The sequence below is a fragment of the Crotalus tigris genome, unplaced genomic scaffold (assembly GCF_016545835.1).
Source record: "Crotalus tigris isolate CLP2741 ecotype Arizona unplaced genomic scaffold, ASM1654583v1 scf7180000019173.45859301935:6455823, whole genome shotgun sequence".
Taxonomy (NCBI): domain Eukaryota; kingdom Metazoa; phylum Chordata; class Lepidosauria; order Squamata; family Viperidae; genus Crotalus; species Crotalus tigris.
The window spans coordinates 6,143,927-6,162,765 of NW_024097414.1; the positions used below are offsets into that span (position 1 = coordinate 6,143,927).

At 52.8% G+C, this 18,839-nt stretch overlaps 3 protein-coding genes across 4 annotated transcripts; 1 reads left to right on the forward strand and 2 right to left on the reverse strand.

Moving 5' to 3' along the window:
- Window positions 1-448: 448 nt before the first annotated feature.
- On the forward strand, window positions 449-5,301 carry PDIA2 (protein disulfide isomerase family A member 2). Of its 2 annotated transcripts, none has more exons than XM_039360255.1 (11): window positions 449-669; window positions 1,147-1,356; window positions 1,823-1,956; window positions 2,207-2,344; window positions 2,415-2,531; window positions 2,872-2,997; window positions 3,099-3,392; window positions 3,629-3,749; window positions 4,249-4,430; window positions 4,541-4,630; window positions 5,140-5,301. In XM_039360255.1, exons 1-11 carry the CDS (start codon window positions 483-485, stop codon window positions 5,215-5,217), a joined length of 1,677 nt encoding a protein of 558 aa, XP_039216189.1. In that variant the 5' UTR covers window positions 449-482; the 3' UTR covers window positions 5,218-5,301. The 2 variants fall into 2 exon arrangements, with proteins under 2 accessions (XP_039216189.1, XP_039216190.1); XM_039360256.1 differs by having other exon boundaries at window positions 3,198-3,392.
- Window positions 5,302-5,796: 495 nt separating this feature from the next.
- On the reverse strand, window positions 5,797-16,092 carry AXIN1 (axin 1). Its single transcript, XM_039360253.1, has 9 exons — window positions 14,690-16,092; window positions 12,700-12,840; window positions 12,212-12,308; window positions 11,276-11,413; window positions 10,483-11,003; window positions 9,795-9,971; window positions 8,843-9,082; window positions 7,504-7,671; window positions 5,797-7,021 (listed from the first exon to the last, which is right to left on the reverse strand). Exons 1-9 carry the CDS (start codon window positions 15,583-15,585, stop codon window positions 6,895-6,897), a joined length of 2,505 nt encoding a protein of 834 aa, XP_039216187.1. The 5' UTR covers window positions 15,586-16,092; the 3' UTR covers window positions 5,797-6,894.
- A 766-nt stretch (window positions 16,093-16,858) lies between these two features.
- MRPL28 (mitochondrial ribosomal protein L28) lies at window positions 16,859-18,782 on the reverse strand. Its single transcript, XM_039360262.1, has 5 exons — window positions 18,432-18,782; window positions 18,167-18,319; window positions 17,861-17,995; window positions 17,451-17,537; window positions 16,859-17,180 (listed from the first exon to the last, which is right to left on the reverse strand). The coding sequence occupies exons 1-5, from the start codon at window positions 18,723-18,725 to the stop codon at window positions 17,109-17,111; spliced, it is 741 nt and encodes a 246-aa protein (XP_039216196.1). The 5' UTR covers window positions 18,726-18,782; the 3' UTR covers window positions 16,859-17,108.
- Between the last annotated feature and the right edge of the window lie 57 nt (window positions 18,783-18,839).

An 18,839-nucleotide genomic window follows, 5' to 3' on the forward strand; every position in this document is an offset into this window, starting at 1 on the left:
TGGCTTCTGTCTCCGTTTGGCAGCCACTATTGAGAATGCCCATGACTCCTTTCAGCTCCTGGGCTCCTTATGGATCTCTGCCCTCCCATGCTAGCAGATGCCTCTACAAGCTTCAGACTTTCCTGGGTCGCCCACTCTGGCCCCAAAGATCAACTGGCCAGAAGTGCAGCTGAAGCTCTCCAAGCTCAGAGGTCTTTGGGGGCTGCTGTGAGTAACCTTCCTTTGAACTCTGCCTGAAAGCCCAGAAGAGCCAGGAGGACTAGCCACGGGAGCCCCAATGCTGCAGGACTTTCCTCTTGACAAGGAGAATAAGGTCTCCTTCAGAACTTCCCCCCTCGCAGCAAGGTCAGAACAAGCAAGTTGGCAGGTGGACGTTCCTGGCCGGGATTGGCACAGCCATTCACCAGAAGCCACGTGTCTGGGCACAGGGGCCTTATCAGGGCCAGCCCTGCCCTGCCTGGCGTCTCTGGGTCCATGTCGGTATGCTGAGTTCCACCATTCACACTGCCATGGGTTTCCTGCTGGCCTTGTGGCTGGCCGTGACTTCCCTTCAGCTTGCGAAGACACAAGAGGACAAGAGCTGGGTGGAGGAGGAAGACATCTTGGTGCTGAACCAGCACAATTTTGCCAGGGCTTTGCAGACATATAAGCTGCTCTTGGTGGAATTCTGTGAGTAGAGGAGGAGGAAGAGGGTGGGGCAGCTGGAAATCTTCACAGGGCTCCCTTGGGGCTGCCTTACTGCAGGGGAGGGGCAAACTACCAATCTGAGTGAAGAGAACTGGATATGGGGCGCAGGTTTCATGTGAGGCAGGGCCATCATGGTGCCATCTGTGGCCTCAGAAGACAACCCTTATTCTTCCTGCTCCCGGCTGCTTTGGGGACAATCAATACACACCGCTGTGCCTGTTGGGACAAACTATCCCACAAACCACAGATTGGAGTGCTTGAGATTGGGCTGGTTTGACCTTTGAGCTATAGCCCCTTTCTGATGATGCCCTGCATGAGGAAGGGCATCCCGTCACTCAATCACAGTAGGTGCCCCCCCCCCAAGATTCTGGTGTAGAGAGGAAAAGGTTCTCTACCACTCTTTTGTGCATCCTTTTCAGCCGCTGCCCTTCTTGATTGCCTCTCTTCTCTCTCCCTCAGACGTCCCCTGGTCAGGACATTGCCAGGCCCTGGCCCAGGAGTTTGCCAGAGCAGCTGTGTTGCTAAAAAAGGAGGCAGGTCCCCTAGCGAGACTGGGCAAGGTGGACTGCACCCAGGAGGAGGCATTGAGGGCAGAGTTTGGAATCACTGGCTACCCTGTCCTCAAACTCTTCAAAGATGGAAACCGCACCCATCCCATGGATTTTCCAGGTCAGTCAGGAAGTGAGTGAAACACAACCAGCCCTAGTAGAGGAACTCACTGCAGGAGAGTAGCAGAGGAGATGACCAGCATCTTCCTTGGAATCTGATGGAAACCTGCCACTCCCAGACTTTTGCAGTGGCTACCTGCTAACACCTATCTCCGTGTTCCCAGTTTGTAGCAGCTTCCGCCTCTCTCTCTCTCTCTCTCTCTCTCTCTCTCTCTCTCTCTTTGCGCTGCATGGTTTTATGAGCAGCCCAGCCTCTTGTTTCCCTTTTATTGTTATCGAGTAAGCACAATTTTTTGTAGAGAGGAGCAGAACATCTGTTCCGTTGGACGTGATAGTAGTCCTTCAGCTACTGCTCAGATTTTCCCATATTATCTGATAAGCATTATGGTCCTCTTGTTCAAAGAGTTGCTGGCGAGGAAGGGGGTTGACAGCCGTCCTCACAACTCCTCCCCTGGTTCCCATGTTAGATGAGCAAGAGGCTGCAGGCATAGTGGAGTGGCTAAAACGGAAAGCCGGGCCCAGTCTGGTGCTACTCGAAGAAGTTGATGCAGTCGCTAGTTTTGTGAATCTCCACAATGTTGCGGTAGTTGGATTCTTCCAGGTGAGTGACATCTTACGTTCCTCCCTTTTGAAGCTGCCACAGGCAAGACACGCCTTCTCTTCCAAATTTCACCAGAGCCTTTGAACCTTTTCCATGGGAATGCGGCCAGGGATTTTCCCGTTGTTGTCCAGTGGCAAGTTCTGTCCAGAAAGCAAAATGTGCTCCCTCTCCCCCGGCCTCACACTGCAGCCCTTCCTTTCTCCATGCTGGTTGTGTCCAGAGCTGCCTCTGGCTGTGCCGTTCTCTCTAGGATTTGCAGGATCCAGATGTGGGTCTCTTTGCTGATGTAGCCAGTGACACTCCTGAGGTAGCCTTTGCCATCACGGACAACCTGCTGCTCTTTGAACAGTACAATATTACTGAGGATACCATTTCTCTCTTCCGGAAGGTAAGATGCTTTGAAGGGCTGGTGCAACTGTGCCTCTGCAGACACTGTTTGCTGATTGGTGTATTTGCAGGATGATGGCCAGCGGGTAGATTTCTTCGCTGACACAGAGCTAGGCCTGGATGCAAAGGACCTGGCTCAATTCATCTCTGTGCAGAGTCTAGACCTGGTGATGGAGCTCACAAATAAGGTCAGTCAGCTGTGATCCCATCAGGGAGCCCACAGCCTCCTTGCTGGCAGATGCGGCCCCTCCTCTCTCTCTTGCATGTGGTGGGATTCATCAAAGGGGCTGCCGTGGGCAAGTCATCCATTGGTGCAGTGTGGAGGTACCTCCTTCAGACCTGTTCTGCTGCTCTGTGCAGGAGCCAGTTAGGTCAGGGTAATTCAAAGGTCAAAGAGAAGAGGAGGGATGTTTCAGACCTTCAAGATGGCCAGGCCTGCTTGCCCCGCTGCACCACATGGGCTTTTTGTGTCCAATGGCTTGAGGTCTCTCTGCTCAGGGGAAGTAACTGCCGATGGTTTTCCCCTAGAACTCCTCCAAGATATTTGGGGCAAAGATCCCAAATCATTTGCTGCTCTTTATCAACAAGTCAGTGGATTCCCAGTTAAGGCTCCTGGGCCCTTTTCGAGAGGGGGCCACTGCATTTCGGGGTCAGGTAAGTCCAGGGTGGAGATGGGAGAGCAGGTAGGGCTGCTCCTAGGGAAACCACTCCCTCTTCCTTCCTGTTTGGCAACAGGTACCCTCTTGCTAAGCCAGCCAGGGGGAGAGGAAACACAACTGGCTGTGATGAAAAGGCCACCAGGGCAAATATGCACCCATCATCTGTGGCTGGGGGGCTTCTGTCTGAGACTACAGGTGCTTTTTGTGCTGGTGGATGTCAATGGGGAAGGGGCTGGCGTATTACAGCACTTCGGTCTTAAGGTCTACGATGCTCCCGCCCTCCGTTTCATCAATATTGAGGCCAACAAAAAATACCGGCTAACCACAGAAGGGCTCACAGCACACGGTCTCCACACCTTTTGTCAAGAGGTTTTGCAGGGGAAAATTCAGGTGGGCAGCCGACATCTGGCAAAGGGGGGGGGCACCCTGGTACACGTGGACCTCTGGGAAGAAGGCAGCCCCCTAGCCAGCTCTTCCTTATCCCGTTCCCAAGATGTCAACAGGAAAGGCCCTTCTGTGCACAGCTCCGGGAAAAAGCCACAGATGCATTTCCAGCATCCGCCCCTCTCCCCAATTAGGTACTACCTTTCCCAGAAGCCCCACCTCTGGTTTGCCTTCTCTTCCAGCCCCATCTGATGAGCGAGGAGATCCCCAGTGACTGGGATAAGAAGTGGGTGAAAGTCGTGGTGGGCAAGAATTTTGAGCAAGTTGCATTTGATGAAACCAAAAACGTGTTTGTGAAATTCTGTAAGCATCTGGACCTCAAAGACAGACACAGCTAATGCTAAGCTTTTATAAAGGTCCCAGCATGGCCTGAGGTTCGGGGTGGGTAGCTTTTATGACCACAAGGCCTGCCAGAGGGGTGTAGAGTTGCACACCTGCCCAAAGGATTTTGCCTCTCCCAGCAGCAGGTAACTCTCAGGGTTGAAAGGGATGGTGTATGAAACACAGAGTGAATTATGAAAATGTTCTAGGCACTTTAATCTTTAGAGCTGAAGGAGAGACACATATTCTCCCTTCTCCCCCCTTCCCCAAGCCTGCTGGCTGCATTCCAGAACAGGCTTTGCCCAGATAACCACGGAGCAACAGGGTCCCACCTGAATCCCCAACTGCCTGTTAGATTTAGGCAAGTGGATTGTGCACAGCAGCCACAGACAATCCAAGCCCAAGCTTGCTCAACTCACCACAGTGGCCAGTGTTTGGTATTTTTAATCTAACAAGACCCCCTCCTATTCTGTCTTCACAGATGCCTCTTGGTGTCCCCACTCCAAGGCACTGGCCCCGGCCTGGGAAAAGTTAGGAGAGAAATACAAAGATCACAAGAATATTGTCATTGCAGAGATGGATGCCACAGCCAACGAAGTGGAAGACCTGACCATCCATGGCTACCCAACCCTGTACTTCTTTCCCGCTGGGCCAGGCCGGCAGGTACAACAGCATTTCTCCTGCTCTAAAGATTTGGCTGCGGGAGGGCAGTCTGGCTGCTGATTGGGGGAGGAATGACATGGGGCTGTGCTGACTGAAGGTTTCCTCCCCAGATGATTGAGTACACGGGTAGCAGAGATACTGAGAGCTTCTCGAGATTTCTGGAGGGAGGAGGGAAGCCCCTCTCCAACAAAGAGACTGGAGTAAGTATCAGACCCTATAGAAGAGGGGCTCAAAAATCCACCCAGCTTTCCCGCCCAGCAAAGAGAAGGTTCTGCTTAGAGAGGCCATCTGGAATGACTGGAGGAGTCTTTTTTCAAGGTTCCCATCTGGACTTTGGGGAGACACTCCTGTGACTGAGATGGTCTATGTTTGTAATTCCCAGTGAGATAAGCCAGCTTCTAGGTCTTGCTAGAATGTGGATTCTAGTCCTTGGTTCCCAGGTTCACAATGAAAATTCATGCATGCTACTTTGGACAATTGGTCTGAGGGATGGAGGGAGGGCAGGTTGAAAACAGTCTTGGGTTTTGCCCTCACAAGGATGGGGAGGTACTTCTTCCTGAACCTGCCTTATTCCCTCACATGCTTCAACCTCAGCTTCCTAAGACTCTGTTTCGCAAACAAGCAGAACTGTGCCTATGTGGACAATGGTTGCTGTTGGGAAACACTCCATACCTGGGTACTTGAGTAAAGGTTGCCTCTGCCTTTCTAGGCTGCTGAGACCCTCAAAGAGCCACAGCAGGATGGGATGAATCCACCAGAGACCACAGAGTCCAGGGAGGAGTTATAAATCCTGCTGGCTCTTCCTGAGCCTCACTTTCTACAGGAGGCCCCCACAGCATCATAAACAATATAAAGACCTTGACTGTCAAAAGAAGACTCTGTGAAACTCACGTTTTTAAAGCCGTACAGTACATATAACCCCGAAAATAATCAGTTACTTGCCAATATGCGTTTCTACCCTATGGTCCCTCTCAAATACTTTCCAGAACTGGCTCCTTCCGTGTAAATCAATCTGCTGTAATCCCTTCCCTCACCATGCCCTTCCACACAAAAGCTCTGCAAAAGAATCCACAGGTAGAAGGAAAGGCATCTGATGGGTGCCGCTTGTCGCCAGCAGATGCATCAGTATCTAACGAGCCACAAACATTTCTGCCACAACTGTCCAAACTCAGCAGTTTCAGCCTTTCAGTCACAGGCTCAGAGGTCTCCTGGTCTGCACCTACCAGGAAGGTCACATTGCTCCAAACTCTCAGAAGTCAACCCTCACTTGGCAATTGGCCAATCCTCTCCTCCCCTTCCCTTGAGAGCCTAGTTCTCAGCTCATGCAGAATCTGCAAAAGCCCTGCATGCATACATACACCCAGAAACCATTGGAACATGGGCCTTTATTTCATTGTTGTACCTTTGAAAAGATCAATTGTACAAGTCAGCATGTGAAAAAAAGTTCCAGAACTGCCAGCCATTTGCTCAGCCACTGAAGCCTGAGCCTTGTTTAGAAAATGTACATATCTACAACTGAACCCTTCAGAAAAAGGGGAAATGAAGATCCGGCTCCAGCCGGGCACTACACATTAAAATGTCCATCCAATGTGGAACACAATCCGAGCCCAAGAAGGCCAGAACCCAACTCAGGGAGGGAACAAGCATGAGGTTGGAAGGCACTCGGTGACATTCGCAAAGGACGGGTGCTGGTGGGGGCAGTCTTGAGGGCTGCTCCATCTCCTCTGCCATGGATATGTGGAGCCCAGGTTGTGTGTGTGAGTGTGTGTGTGTGTGTGTATCATTGGAGGGGGGGGGAGAACAGTGAAACGGGAAGACAGGAGGGAGAAGCACACAGTTCAGCAAGGAGAAGAGACATCTGCTTCTGCCATAAGCCCATTCTCTCCCCCTCCAGCTGCTGAATGGCAAGAAAATGGGAGACAGCACAAGGCCTGGGGTGGCCCTAAGCATCGTGGAGTCTTCCTCTGTCCCTCGGCAGCGTCTGAGCAGGAAAACCTATTAGGGCAGTGTTTCCCAAACTTGACAATTTTAAGGCATGTGGACTTCAACTCCCAGAATTCCACAGCCAGCTGGCTGTGGAATTCTGGGAGTTGAAGTCCTCATGCCTTAAAATTGTCAAGTTTGGGAAACACTGTATTAGGGGAACATACCAGGTGGAGCAAGGTGCAACACAGATCAAGTAGGCCTCATTCCAAGCCTATTAAAAATGCAAATCACAGCCTTGTTCATTCTGCCTCCCCTCATACAGGGGTGTCCAGCTTATGGCTTAGCCCTCCGTCCTGTGGCTGTAGTATTGCAAACTCAGTATCATCTCGAAGACAGCCTTTGGTGCAGCTTCTGTCAATAGCTGTGTAATGTTCTGACGCAGCAAGCTGAGGATTCTGTATGGTGTGGAGAGAGTTGTGATTTCCTCAGAGAAGGCAAGCAGAACGCTGTGGCTGCCAGGCCTTTTGGCTCACCCAGGTTAATCAATCTTCTCTACCTTCCCAATTATCTTCTCTTCAAAGATGGGCAGGACCGCATCCTCCTCTTGAACCTCTTCAAACACAACTCCACAGTCAAACTCATCACTGACTTTCTTGAAGTAATACCTTTAAAACAGGGATGGGAGGGCAATTCAGAGAAGGTTTTGCCCCAAAGAGACCATCACCTCTGCAGACACACCACAAGGAGGCCAGCTGGGAGATGCTCCTAGGGGGTTTGCTATTGCAAATCCATCCAGGATTGTCTAAAAAGCACCAAAGCTACAATGATGACCCAGTCCAGATATCTAGCATATCAGAGCCCATTTTTCCCCTTTGTACTTGTTTGAGAAAACTACTCCTCAACTTCTGCTAACCAAGTAGACTGCATAGACAATTTGTGTTTTAACTTTAGGCTTTCTTCAATTCTCATCCTGGTTTTTTGAGAGGGAAAATACTGAGCCATTACCCAGGTAACCCCCAGTTCATCAAATGTGAGTCTCCAGTCCCCAAGAGCTGTTGCTTTGCTCTGGGCTGAAGGGGGACTTGAGGGAAGCCCAGGGGAATGGGCGCATGCCGACCTCCCATGCCAGTTCCTTGCCCATTCTTACCTGTAATTCCCTTTCTTGGTCAGCAACTCCTTGAACTGGCCCAGCGTGACCACCCGGCCTTTGACAAGGGTGCGATAGGGGATTGGCTCTCCGCAGAAGTAATACGCCACCACAATATTCTCACAGGGCTGGGAGAAACTGTTGCTCAATTTCTTGGGTGCCTTCATTCTAGGAGGCCAAACAGAGAGGCGGTCCTTTGCTTGCAGACCTGGCTGTCTCAACAAGGGAGGCCCCTGACATCTTCTGAGGAGACTCAGAGCAAGAGCAGTCAAGCGGCAGGGTCAAAGGTTGGGGTTTGGGGTCAAAGGTCAAGGGGCAGGGTCAAAGGTCAAGAGGTAGGGTGAAAGGCCGATGGTTGGGGAGTCAAAGGTCAGGTGGCAGGGTCAAAAGTCAAGGGACCAAAGGTCAAATGAAAGGGTCAAAGGTCAATGGTTGTGGTCAAAAATTGTGGCAGGGTCAAAGGTCAAGTGGCAGGGTCAATGGTTGGGGTTAAAGATCAAGTGGCAGGGTTAGGGTTATGATGTTAGTAGGGTTGGGTTAGGGTTTGCGTTAGGGGGTTAGGGTTAAGGGTTTAGGGTGTTAGGGTTCAGGGGTTAGGGGGTTCAGGACTGGGGAGAGCAGGAGGGGGGGAGCAAAGAGGCTGCAAAACGCCATTTGCCCTAAGAGCAATCTCCAACCACCAGGCCAGCCTGGGGAGGACGGACTGGCTTCCAGAGAAGGACCCAAAGAACTGCAAAACAGACTCGGAGAGACACAGGTTGGAAACGGTGACTGCATTCAGCACTGCCACCCAACTGCCCTGACAGAAGAATGGCCATCCTGGATAACCCTATGAATATATCGGAAGAACAACATGGACCTTAGAGAAATCTCTTATTTTGCCCTTGTTTCCTCTGATCAGGGATCCATCTCAGTGGCCTTCCTGACTACAAACGAAGCCTATCCAACCTCAAAAGCTTGGGAGAGGATGGAGAGTGAGAAGAAAATCAGAAGCTCCTCTGCTAGCCAAGAGGAAGGGCTTTCCACCATAGTCACAGCCAAGGGTGCAGAGAAAGCGACCAACCAGTTCCTCTTCCCAACCTCTCACCTTCTGGCTTACTGGCATTCCAAACCTGCAGGGGAGATCCCTGGGCCAGGAGGCAGCACAGAGATGGCCTGGGACACGCACAGCTGGAGCAGCAGCAGGGGGCGCTCCTCATGTTCCCGGCACTGACGTGGGCCTAGCGCAGCTCTACCCTCAAAAGGCAGCTCAGTGGGGCCCAGGGGAGAGTGAGGGGTTCCTGGGATAAGCCAGAGCTCCAGCACTACCAAAGAGACTCCTTCCCTCCCTCCTGCTTACCTCTGTTTGGCAGCTGGCTTGCCGGTTCTCTTCTCCTCCTCCTCCAACCGCCGTCGGGCTTCCTCCAGCTGCGTCAGAGGGTTGGGAGCAGGGTTGGGGGGCATGGTTGGGTCCTGGATGAAAGGGTGGGATGGCTGCACAACATTCCGGAATGAGACCCAGGGGTGCACAGCCACAGGGCGATCAATGGGAACCGGGCGGGGTGGCTCATGAGCCAGTTGCTTCTTTGTACCCGATGAGCTTCAAGGAAAACAAACAGACACTGACGGAGTGTCCCAGGACAACTGCAGCAAACCACAGATGACAGAAACAAATAAAGCAGAACTGCTGGATAAAAAAGCCCAGTCTCTGACTGCCTGTCAGAAGAGGAAAGGCCGTCCCCTGAGTTCCTGAACCCGAGGCAGACAGCAACAGCAGGTGCTTCCATCTCTTCTTCCACTTGATGAGATGATGTCCTCCCCACTAGACATAGGTGAGGGGGGGGGACGGACAGGGATCTACAAAGGGTCTGCAGGGTACGTTGTGGAGGCTTCCAAGGATTCCCCCAAGAGAAGCTGAGAGGAGGATGAATTTGAGAGCGATTCTCTTCTTTTTTACCTCCTGGAGTACAGAGCAAGGCCATCCCTCCACAGCCCAGTCTGGGCAATAACCAATGCCAGAAATCAAGCAACACAGCCTGTTCTTAGGTGAAGCATCTGGGGAAAGGAGGCTATGGCACCTCGTTTGCTGCTCTGGTGGGGGGGTGGGGGTGGAGGAATCAAGCAGCAGGGAGGCAGCCCAGAGCAGCTGGTCTGCCAACCTGGGTGCCAGGTTGATATCCACTTAAGCCCATTTCACCTTTTTCCCTAGGCAGCGCCTTCACCACAGCCTCACAGCCACATGCAGATTTGGCACCTCTACCATTTGCCAACATTGGGATTCCATGTGCCTTTCTCCTCCTAACCCCACTCACCCATGGGTCGTTTTCCGGTGCCTGCTGATCTCCTTTTCGCCTTCTATGATCCACTGCATGATCTTCTGGTTCCTTTCCAGGTCTTCTGGAGAACCAGGCACATCGTGGCTGGCGCCATCATTTTTCCCAGGGTCCGACTTCTTGGCACCCCGCTTGGAGAGCAAGCCAGCTTTCCCACTAGCCAGAAGAGGAGAGAGAGAAGCAAGATCTTCCTCTCGTTGCTTCTCCCAAAGCACGGGAAGAAACAGAGTTTCCTGGGGCCAGTCTGGCCTTGACCCCGCTGCACTCTGGTTCTCACAATAGCACACCAACTCTGCCCCGAGAAGCTGAGGACAACTTCTGCACCCCCACCCCCCCTTGCAGGTCTTCAGCTAGCTAAGATGGAAGCACCATGACTCCACACACAAGAGCACAGGGGCTCAAACCTCTTGTCTGGGTCTCTCGTTCTTCCGCTCTGCAGCTGCTGCTCTCAAAGGCTCAAGTGGAGACGTGTCGAGGGGCTGGACTCACGCCCATCCTCAGCCTTGGAAACTCCCTGGGACACTTGGGACCAGCAAGTTCTCTCAGCCCCACCTACCTCACAGGGTTGTTGTTAGAGGGATAAAATGAAGGGAGATATCCACTTAAGCTGCCTCAAACTCCTAGAGAAAGATGAAATATAAATCTAACAAAAAACGCCCAAATTCACCTGTAGGCCATGACATCCAGTGGGCCCGGGGCCAGGCCCATGTTCTCCCCATAGGCCCGTGACTTGGTGGCGCAGCTGTGAGGATCCACACTCCAGGCGAAAGGACCCTGCGTGCGCTGGCCGGTTGTCTCCTCCATTGTCTCCTTGGCCTTCAGACCAGCATGGTGATGGACGACATGGTGATACACATGCTTGTGGTGATAAAGGCTGGCGGTCTCCAACTTCAGCCCCGACTTGCTGGCATGCTTGCTGTGGCCCAGCGGAACAGACCCAATCAGGCCATGCAGCTTGCCGACAAGCCCGCTGTCCGGAGATCGGGGTTTGGGGGATTGGCAGCCGGGGGTTTTCATCACCCGTTGCACGTGCTCGTCCAGAATGCTCTCGGGGTTTTCTTCGTGAGCATCGTGCACCTGCAGCTCAGCATAGCGGGGGGCAAAGTGAGGCAAGAGCTGCGGAGGGGCCAGCTTGTGGCTCATGAAGGACGGACCCAAGGGGAGGCCTGCATCTTCCCCTTCTTCCTCCTGTCACGAGACACAGTTAGGTCAGGGTGCAACACAACATGGGCAGAGGGCCCAGAGGAGGTGGCAAAGGCTCGAAGCCCAGGGAGAGAGTGGCAGCTCCCATCACCCAGCAACAAGGGGATTCAGCAGAGCCAGTCGCCTCGAAAACAAGCAAGGACTCCTGTCCAGGGCAACGGCTCTGGATTTTCAGGCCCAGCTCCTCTTTCCCCCACCCCACCTGGCTCCCAGGCTCCAAGAACTGGGGGCGTGGCAAAGGCAGCAGCTTCACTCACGGCTCGGACACGCTTCAGGCGCTCTTCCAGCTTGGCCGCTGCTTCCCGGTCCCTCAATACTTCCTCCAGGCGGTTGATCAGTTCGGCAGCAAATTTCTGGGGTTCAACGTGGATGTCCTTTGGCATTCGGTAAGTACGCTGCACGAAAGAAGCACCGGTGTGTAAAGCGACCTGGCCCTCCTCCCTCCCAGTCTTAGGATCAAGGGATCGTTTTCCTCCTGATCTTTGCACTGAGGCAGAAAAATGGCGTTTCTCCTATGGCTCATTCTGCCCAGTCACATCAACTCCCCTGCATGGAAGCCTCTTCGGAGCAGTAATGGCCAGCTCATCATTTTCTCCCCACATCTGCTTCCAACTCCTTGCCAGCTGTTGCTCAAAGCCACCAGCCTCCCAGAAATTGCTCCCAAGCAGCAGGAACTCCTCAGACACTGGGAAGTTTCCACAAAGGGGCTGAAATGAGGGGCATCGGCTAACCTGTGCCGTGTCCGTAAGGACTTCCTTGAGGACAGAAATTTCCAGGGACAGAGAACAGAAAACCTTGTCTTTTCACTGGTCGGATAATCACCAGAACTCCCTCCCCACTCCAAGTGGACACATGAGGCTCCAGGCACACCAACAGACTCCACCAAGACAACCAATAAGCTTCCTCTGGGACCAACAAAAAATCCAGGCAGATTTTCTTTTTGGCAGGGGGAAGGTCAGGTTTGGAGGCACACACAAAGAGGGGCTAAACTGCACCAGCTGGGAAGGGCCTGTGGGGGAGAAAAAGGGGCTCCAATGCGGGAAGCGACTTTCTAACTGGGTTGGACTCAGTCTGGCTTTGGGCCCTCAGGCCCAAATCCACCTGCCTGTTCACTGTTAGAGGCCAGGAAATGAAGACCCTCAGAAACATAGCCTCCACCCCTCCCCACCCCCCAAAGCATCTCGCCCCCTTACCGGAATGTGAGGTAGTGGCACACGTCCATTTGCTTTGGCACTTTCTTGCATCTCTCTGCGATGCTGTTTCCGCAGCCGGTAAGGGGGAACCCCGTCTCTGCCATAAGGAGGCCACAATGCATAAACTAAAAGGCTGCTCAGAGGAGAGCCAACTGGCCAGTGCAAAGCCCGAACCCCCGTTAGGCAGGCCCGGAGCCCTTCCGCCCAAACAGCACCTTCCCCCCACTTGCTCAGGACAGGAAGTCCCACGAGGAGCTTGGTTCCCTCCTATCGCAAATGCCCTCCCTCCATTATGTTACCAGCTCCTGTAACACTCTGTTTCCAGACTGGTAGGGGGCCAGGAGAGATTTTTATAAGCAACACAGCTGCCTTTCTAAAGATGGCTGCTGCGGGCATGGGCCCAGGTTGAGAAGAACTGCTGGAAGGACTGAAAATCTGCCCCCGGAGACCCCCTCCCCCCTTCCACTCCGCCCTTCCCAAGTACTCACAGGCTGCTATCAGTCAGTGACATGGTGTCAGCATCACTGGACATGCTGTGCTGCTCACTGTCATTGGCGCTGGTGGCTGGTGCCAGGGCATAGCCGGTGTTGACATAATACGGATGCCCTGTTTCTCTCCAAAGCCCAGGCCTGCCAAGAGAAAACCAAGCAATGCCCAGAACCCCACAGCACTTACATCCATGCTGGGAGGACTGTCACCAACAAAATCCATTCATGCCCACCAGTATGTCAAAAGAGGACAGAACAGAGTCTCTTGGACCACGAGATGAGTGGCAAATAAATGGGATGGATGGAAGGAAGGGCAAAGGTCCACATTATAAACCGATATTCCAAACATTACGATGTCCCCACTAAAGACCTCTTTCTTTTTTAAAGAACCGCTAACATGTAAGACTTATGAAGTCCTTGCTACTTTCTAAGCTTAGTCGTTTGCTTGAAATGTTTCATTACCTAACCAGGTAATACCATCAGTGCAAGTAAGTGTGGGGTTTACTGGCTTGCATCCCCTTACTTGACTGATGTTGCCTAGTTGGGTAATGAAACACCTGCAAACAACCAGAAAAGAGCAAAAACTATGGTAAAAGGTGCAGTAACGTTTACAAAATGTTGTAATTGTCTTTATCCGCTGGCTTTCTTAGATATTATGCAAAAGGAAAAACAGACAGTTTTACAAAACTGAACTTGGCAGAGCCAAACAAATCTAATTTTTTGCAACTTAGGCTAACCAAAGCCAAGTTCTGAATCCTCATTCAGCAGCTTTTGAGGTGAGCATCTGGCATACAGCACTGCCCGTGTTCTGTACCTCTCCAAGGCAGAGAGCTTCATGTAGTCTTTGGCCGAAAAAGGCCAATTACCCCCCAGTCCTTTGCTGCCGAGGCAAGAGGCCTGGATCCCCAACGGGGGTCTTTGAATGAGGAGGAGAATGGCTTTCCTGAGCAAGATGTAAGAAACATCTTTCTGATCGATTCTGAGGATTTCCTCATCTTTGCCCTATGAAATTCTTGTCCAGAAGGATTCAACCTTTTGTGTAAAGAACTCCAGCACCTGTAAGCATTTTCTCATGTAAATAAAATAACAACCAAAAAACATTCCCTCCTTTTCTCGGCCCTTCGGCTGTCTTTTAACTCAGAGAAAAAAGGGTTGTCACCCAAATCCTGATATATACTGTCACCGTATTTGCTACCAGATGAATTTTATTTTAGATCTCTAGAGAGTTTAATTTTTGCAAGGGAAAAAGGGAATTTTGGCAAAGAAAAAAAAAGAAACTTATAGTCTCTAGGCACTCGGGAGAAATCTGGAGTTTGCCCTTTTTTTAGAAAGTTAGCTTGATGACATACAAGAGAAAACAGGGAGAAGCTTTAAATTGAAATCCAACTCAGAACTAGAAGTAGGGACAAGGAGATTTGGAGTCACATTTTTAGTCATTATTAGTCCCCTTTAACTATTTTCTGTGTTGTCTTCGTACACAATTCATCATGTATGTTGACTTTAATAAACTCCCTGGTTTGGGTAAACTCTATCTTTGTGAAGTAAGAGGCAGAAACAGGTACAAAAGCTGGACTGCCTAGCTCAAAACTCCCTGGTCACCTATGTCTTAAAAAGGAGGCTGTTGGTTATCTGTCTGCAGCCAGAGGCCTTGCATTATAACCCTGCAATAAAATTCCTTGCCCTTCGCTGTCTTGACCTGACATCCCCAAAAAGGCACCAGGATGCCTGGATGATTAAAAACAAACAGAGTGAACTTCATGGTTCAAGAGTGTCCCAGGGGCAAAGGTGAACTGCTTTTGGGCATCTAGGATGGTCAGTCTGGACTGAGGAGACCAACTGATCATCTGACAGATGTGCACCTACAGTATTCTCCCCACCTCCCAGCACCTTCGCCTCCTCTCCTGCAGCAACACTGCAGCCCCCAGCACCTGCGGTCAAATGGACAGAAGCAAGCTGTAAACAAAGGCATCCTTGGGACTGTGGCTCTCACCTGAACTCCCTTCCCTCGTTGTAATGCCTGGTCCTGGAAGCTGGCTGGGTGGCTGTCTCCAGAAGAAGCTTCTGGGTGAATCTGCTGGACAAGGCAGACTCTGGATCAGTTGCCATCTGTCCCTCCTCTCTTTCTGTGATGTCTTGGTCACATTTCCACTCCTCATCCTCGTTCAAGGTGGGAAGGTACCCAGGCAGGCCCTTCCCCGTCCCAGACCCTGAACTCTGATCACTGTGCACTTTTGGGCTCTCCCCACCTGTCCTCGTGTACTCCAAATAAATATCCGACTTCAGGAACAAGGGGTAGGTATTCTCCTCAATCATGGACTGGATTTCCATCTGTGCCTGATCAAACATGGCCGGGTCAATAAGTTGCTTCAGAACACAGTCTTTGATGAAGCTTTTAGTGGCTGGCTTGACCTGCCGGGATACGATCCCATTATTGTCAAGAATGTATTTCTTGTAAATGGCTTTGGCCAGCTTTAACCTTTTCTCCTCGTTGGAATCGCAGGGTGCCAGCTTCCTGAAGCCGCTGCAGGCAAACCAGAAGTCCAGCAAATCTACGCAGCTCTCGTGTTTCAGAAAGGTCCGGAAAAGGTGGATGCCGTCTTGGTCGTCCAGCAAGGAGTGTAAAGACTCTGCCCATCGCAGGTAAGGCGGCGTCGGGGAAGCGCTGCCTTCCGGCTCGTAGCCCAGATCCAGGTCCGGACGCCGCGGGGTGGCGGTGGTCGTCTCGGCTTTCCCTCCGTCGCCCTTCCCGGAAGAAAAGCCGTGGCCGGCGGGCCGCGGGTCCGTGGAAACGAGGTCGCCCTCTTCCCCGGGGACCGGGGGCCTGGGCGCGTCCTCGGTGAAGCCGCCCCCGAGATCCAGCGGGAAGCCTTTCTCCTGCGCGCTCATCTCGCGGACGGGACCCGGCCGGCCCGGCGGCGGCCCGGCTCAGCGCGCCAGCAGGACTGGGGGGCTCCGGCTGCAACCGTGGGGAAAGCCCGCCAGAGGCGAGAAGGGGCGCTCCTCCCGCGGCCGTCGCAGAAGCCGCACGGGCGAGCCGCTCCCCGCCACCCCAGGCCGGGCCCGCCGCTCGCGCCAGACCGAGGCTGCAGCCGCCGCGCCGCCCGCCCCCTTTGTCCGCCCGCCCGGCGAGGGCTGCGGGGGCGCCGGTCAGGCCGCGCACGTGGGGTCGCGCCCGGATCCCCCGCGCCCGCGGACGGGGCGGGACGAGGCCTGGGACACTCACCCGAGTGCGGCGCGTGCACGCCGCGGCCCAGGCGAGGCTGAGACGGGAGCAGCGCGAGAAGGCGCCGGGCGCCGGCCTCCCATGGCCCCCGGAGCGCTGCCTGCCCGGCCCGGCCCAGCTCAGCCGACACTCGGCAGCGCCTCACCGTCGCGTCCGCCCTTCCGCGGCGAGCGGCGGCCCGGCAGCGCCCCCGGCGGCCCGGAGGTGGAGGCTGCGGCGGCGGCCGGGCGGGAGCAATGGGAGGAAAACCTTCTGTCATTTCCCTGTGGCTCCTCAGCGGTAACTGTGCGAGGGCTCCCGGAGGGCTGGTGGGCAGCCGCTTAAGCTACCCAAGGAGCTCCCGCAGTCCTAGGCTGCCTCCGTAGAGGGACAGCATCCAGCTCACAAGAAAAGTTGATGCTGCTTCATACTGCACTGATAGGACCACACCTGGAATCCTATGTCCAGTTTTAGTCACCACAATTCAAAAAAGATGTTGAGACATTAGAAAGTGCAGAAAAGAGCAACAGAAATTATTAGGGAGCTGAAGGGTAAAACATAGGGTGGACAGTTGCAGGAACTGGGTATGTCTACACTGAGGAAGAGAAGGATTAGGGGTGACATTATTCCAATATTTGAAAGACTGTCACAGGGAAGAGGGGATCATCCTATTCTCCAAAGCCCCAGAGGGCAGGACAAGAAGTGATTTGTTTACCTCAGTGGCAGTGACTTTGTTCATTTTGTTTTATAATGCAAATACTTGTTTCTCTGGCCAAAAAACAGGAAAACGACATGTCCAAGGGAGCCACTGATCCCGTCCCCAGTCTTTTTACAAAGATGGCCACTGAGGGAGCATTGTGTCAATTACCCACTTCACTTGGTGTCCAGGCTAAGATCTAAAGTGCCAAAGCAAGTTGCAGGTACAAAGTCTCAGCAGATGAAAACAAGAACACAATGTTGGCATTAGATGAAACAGTCTTCTTTATTGGTGCTGAGTAATAAGCATAGTGAACAAAGGGGATAATGCAGTTCAGGATTGCTGGCTCTCCCAAATGCCAAATAACAAGAAAGACCTTTATCAATCCATTCCTCTGATTCACTAATTAGGCCTAAGAAAGCTTCTTGGTATTCAGTCCTGCTGTATTTGACATGCATGAGAGAAACCAAAGAGCAGAACATTCTCAAAGCCCAAGTTAACTTTTCCTTGTTAAGCCTTCTGCTGTTTTTGAAGTTGTAGGATAAGTTCTTCTGCATAAACTCTGAACAGGGGAACAGGGTCCTAGGAAAATACAAATACAGAGGTTGAGTCTTACAACTGCCCTTGATTTCAATTAATAGCACCTCATGAGAACAAGTCTCAGTCCGACGGAGGGACTCCTGAAAGCTCTCATTCTCAAAAGATATACTGAATCAATGGAAAGAAGTGCAACTGAGAATGCAACTGGTTATTGGTTATGAGTAGGCACATGTTGCACTATCAAGGAAGTGCAAGGACTGGCCTGCCAACCTCACTGGCACAATCCCTCTATGACGTGCTTAAGCCATGTACCTTCTTCTCCAGAACTCTCTGCTTCTCCACAGCTTCCTCCAAACTCAGTCCAATCCATTCAGCCTCTTCTTCTGGAATGACAAACTCCTGTAGGCAAAGTTCAAATTGCTAAACAGCAGCACAAAAATTTACTGAGAAACCAGATAGCTATGATTATGGAAAAAGTGCAGATATGGGTAAACATATGAGGAAAATCTCTAGCAGGGGAAGCTACATGCCAACACAATAGGCTATTGGAATGGAAACTCTTTTCCAAGAGATGTGTCCAAAAGTTACAAAAATAGCACTTCCCTCTCCATTATTCTCATGCACAATACCTGTTCCCAAGAACAGAGGGCGAAAAAATGCACCCTGTAGCAAGAAATCACCCCTAGGCCTTCCTAGACACTCTTGCAAAGAAGGAGAGTCACCTTGTATTTGTTATAAACAGCCTCTCTCTTGGCTGGATCATCTGGGTGGAGAGAAGAGTCCTTGCGTGCCAGTCTCAAAAGCAAGGTGCGCTTCAGATCCATGCCCAATTTGGAACACAACTCAGACTTCGGGGTCTGTAAATGAAAGGGATGAAATGCCACTGTCTACCTTATGTGTTACAGGTGGCCCTGTGGGCAACCACAACCCCATCAGTCAGAGGAGGACCTGTGCAGTCTCAAGTCATTGCCATCATGCACTGACCAGAGCTGGGAAGGAAAGTCTCCATTCCGAAACCAGCTGCAAACCTTTAAGATGTAGAAGTCAAAGCCAAAAGCTTTGTCGATCTGCTCCAGCGTACTCATGGTAACAGCAATTCTCAATTTCTTGTCTAGGATCTCGCTGTAGAATTCGCGATTGAAAATCTGCGGCTTCCAGACCTTCTTCAACCGCCTCGAGAGCTGAAGGCATCAAGGAAGGAGATGGAGCCAGGGGGGTAACGCGCAGGAGGCCCCCCCCCGGCAGAGGGGCAAGCGCCCCCGGCCTGCTCCAAGCGCGGGGCCGCGGACCCACCTTGTCGTCGTGGGCGTAGCGGTAGCCCTCCACCCAGCCCTCACCGCCCCACAGCCCCTCCTGGCTCTCGGGAGGGAAGTAGACGGGCACCGGCACCACCTGCTGCCGCACGCCCTCCAGGGGCCCCGGGCGGCGGACGTACTCGCCAGCGGGCGGCCTCCAGTGGACGGCAGGGGGCGGCGCGGCGGCGTCCTCGCGCAAGGCCCGCAGGTAGTGGGGCGGCAGCCGGGCGAGGATGCCGCGCTGCAGGCGCAGCGAGTCCCACAACCGCGGCGGCACCTTATGCAGCGGCATCACGCGCAGATCCACACCGGAAGTGGCTGCCTCGGCCGCCCGCCGCTTCCGCCTGCCTCTCGTTGGCACACAGCCCAGCCGGAAGGGGAGGGCGGGCAGCGGGCCTCCCTTCCG